This window comes from Acanthisitta chloris, unplaced genomic scaffold (assembly GCF_000695815.1).
Source record: "Acanthisitta chloris isolate BGI_N310 unplaced genomic scaffold, ASM69581v1 scaffold18290, whole genome shotgun sequence".
Classification (NCBI taxonomy): Eukaryota; Metazoa; Chordata; class Aves; order Passeriformes; family Acanthisittidae; genus Acanthisitta; species Acanthisitta chloris.
The window spans coordinates 5,019-5,861 of NW_008652400.1; the positions used below are offsets into that span (position 1 = coordinate 5,019).

The following is an 843-nucleotide window of genomic DNA, read 5'->3' on the forward strand; positions in this document are numbered from 1 at the left end:
AATCTAAAATAAGAATTTTTTTGTTAATAATAATGATGAAAAATTATTTTAATTTCTTAATTCCCTCTAAATATTTTCTCTTTTTATTATGGGTGTACCATCTTACTGTTTGTTTATTGCAATCATATTTGTTTCACACCCAGTGCTGTTAATTGTAAGAACTAGATACATAATATCATTACTGTGATTTACAGTCAGTAGAATTCCTAATTGATTTGGTCCTTTATGTTGAACAGTTCGGGCCGTGGTACTTGCCTTGATAATGAGCCTCCCAAGCGTGACTTTCTTTATCCAGCTGTGGCCCCAGGTCAGGTGTATGATGCTGATGAACAGTGTCGCTTCCAGTATGGAGCAACATCCCGCCAATGTAAATATGGGGTAAGAAGTCTTAATCCTTATGCTGAGTGTTCTGCTTAGTCATTTGTATATATTCCTTTATAGCATAAATCTCCTGTTAGCTATAGTACTGGGTTACAGATTTCCAATAGCATGTCTGGTGCCATCGTACGTAAGCAAAGGGTACGTTTTAATCCTTATGCTGCATCTTTTGCTTGAGTCATTTGTGTGTACTGTACACGAAAATGTGTGGGTAACAATGAGCTGGGGAAGGCATTCTTTAATTTTATGAGAAAAAGGACCCAGAACCCTTGATCCTGCTCCTTCTAAAGTGTAATAGAGACTTTTCGCTGATCTCTGTTAGTTGAGGTCAGGTTCATGTTGTATTAAACTTGAAAAATGAAATCTGTGGTGTTGGCTCTAACCTTTCGATATAAAGCTACATTTTGAATTTACTTTTGTACTTGTATTACTTTGTCAGATCTGGTTTTATTTTCTTCCTTCCCC

At 36.2% G+C, this 843-nt stretch overlaps 1 protein-coding gene across 1 annotated transcript in view; it reads left to right on the forward strand.

Moving 5' to 3' along the window:
* Window positions 1–236: 236 nt before the first annotated feature.
* ADAMTS6 (ADAM metallopeptidase with thrombospondin type 1 motif, 6) overlaps window positions 237–843 on the forward strand; it is a gene marked incomplete at its 5' end in the record, with an annotated part of 60,941 nt that continues 60,334 nt past the window's right edge. Inside the window, one exon of the mRNA XM_009077240.1 lies at window positions 237–378. Coding sequence (XP_009075488.1) covers window positions 237–378 — 142 coding nt within the window. The remainder of the gene's footprint in view (window positions 379–843) is intronic.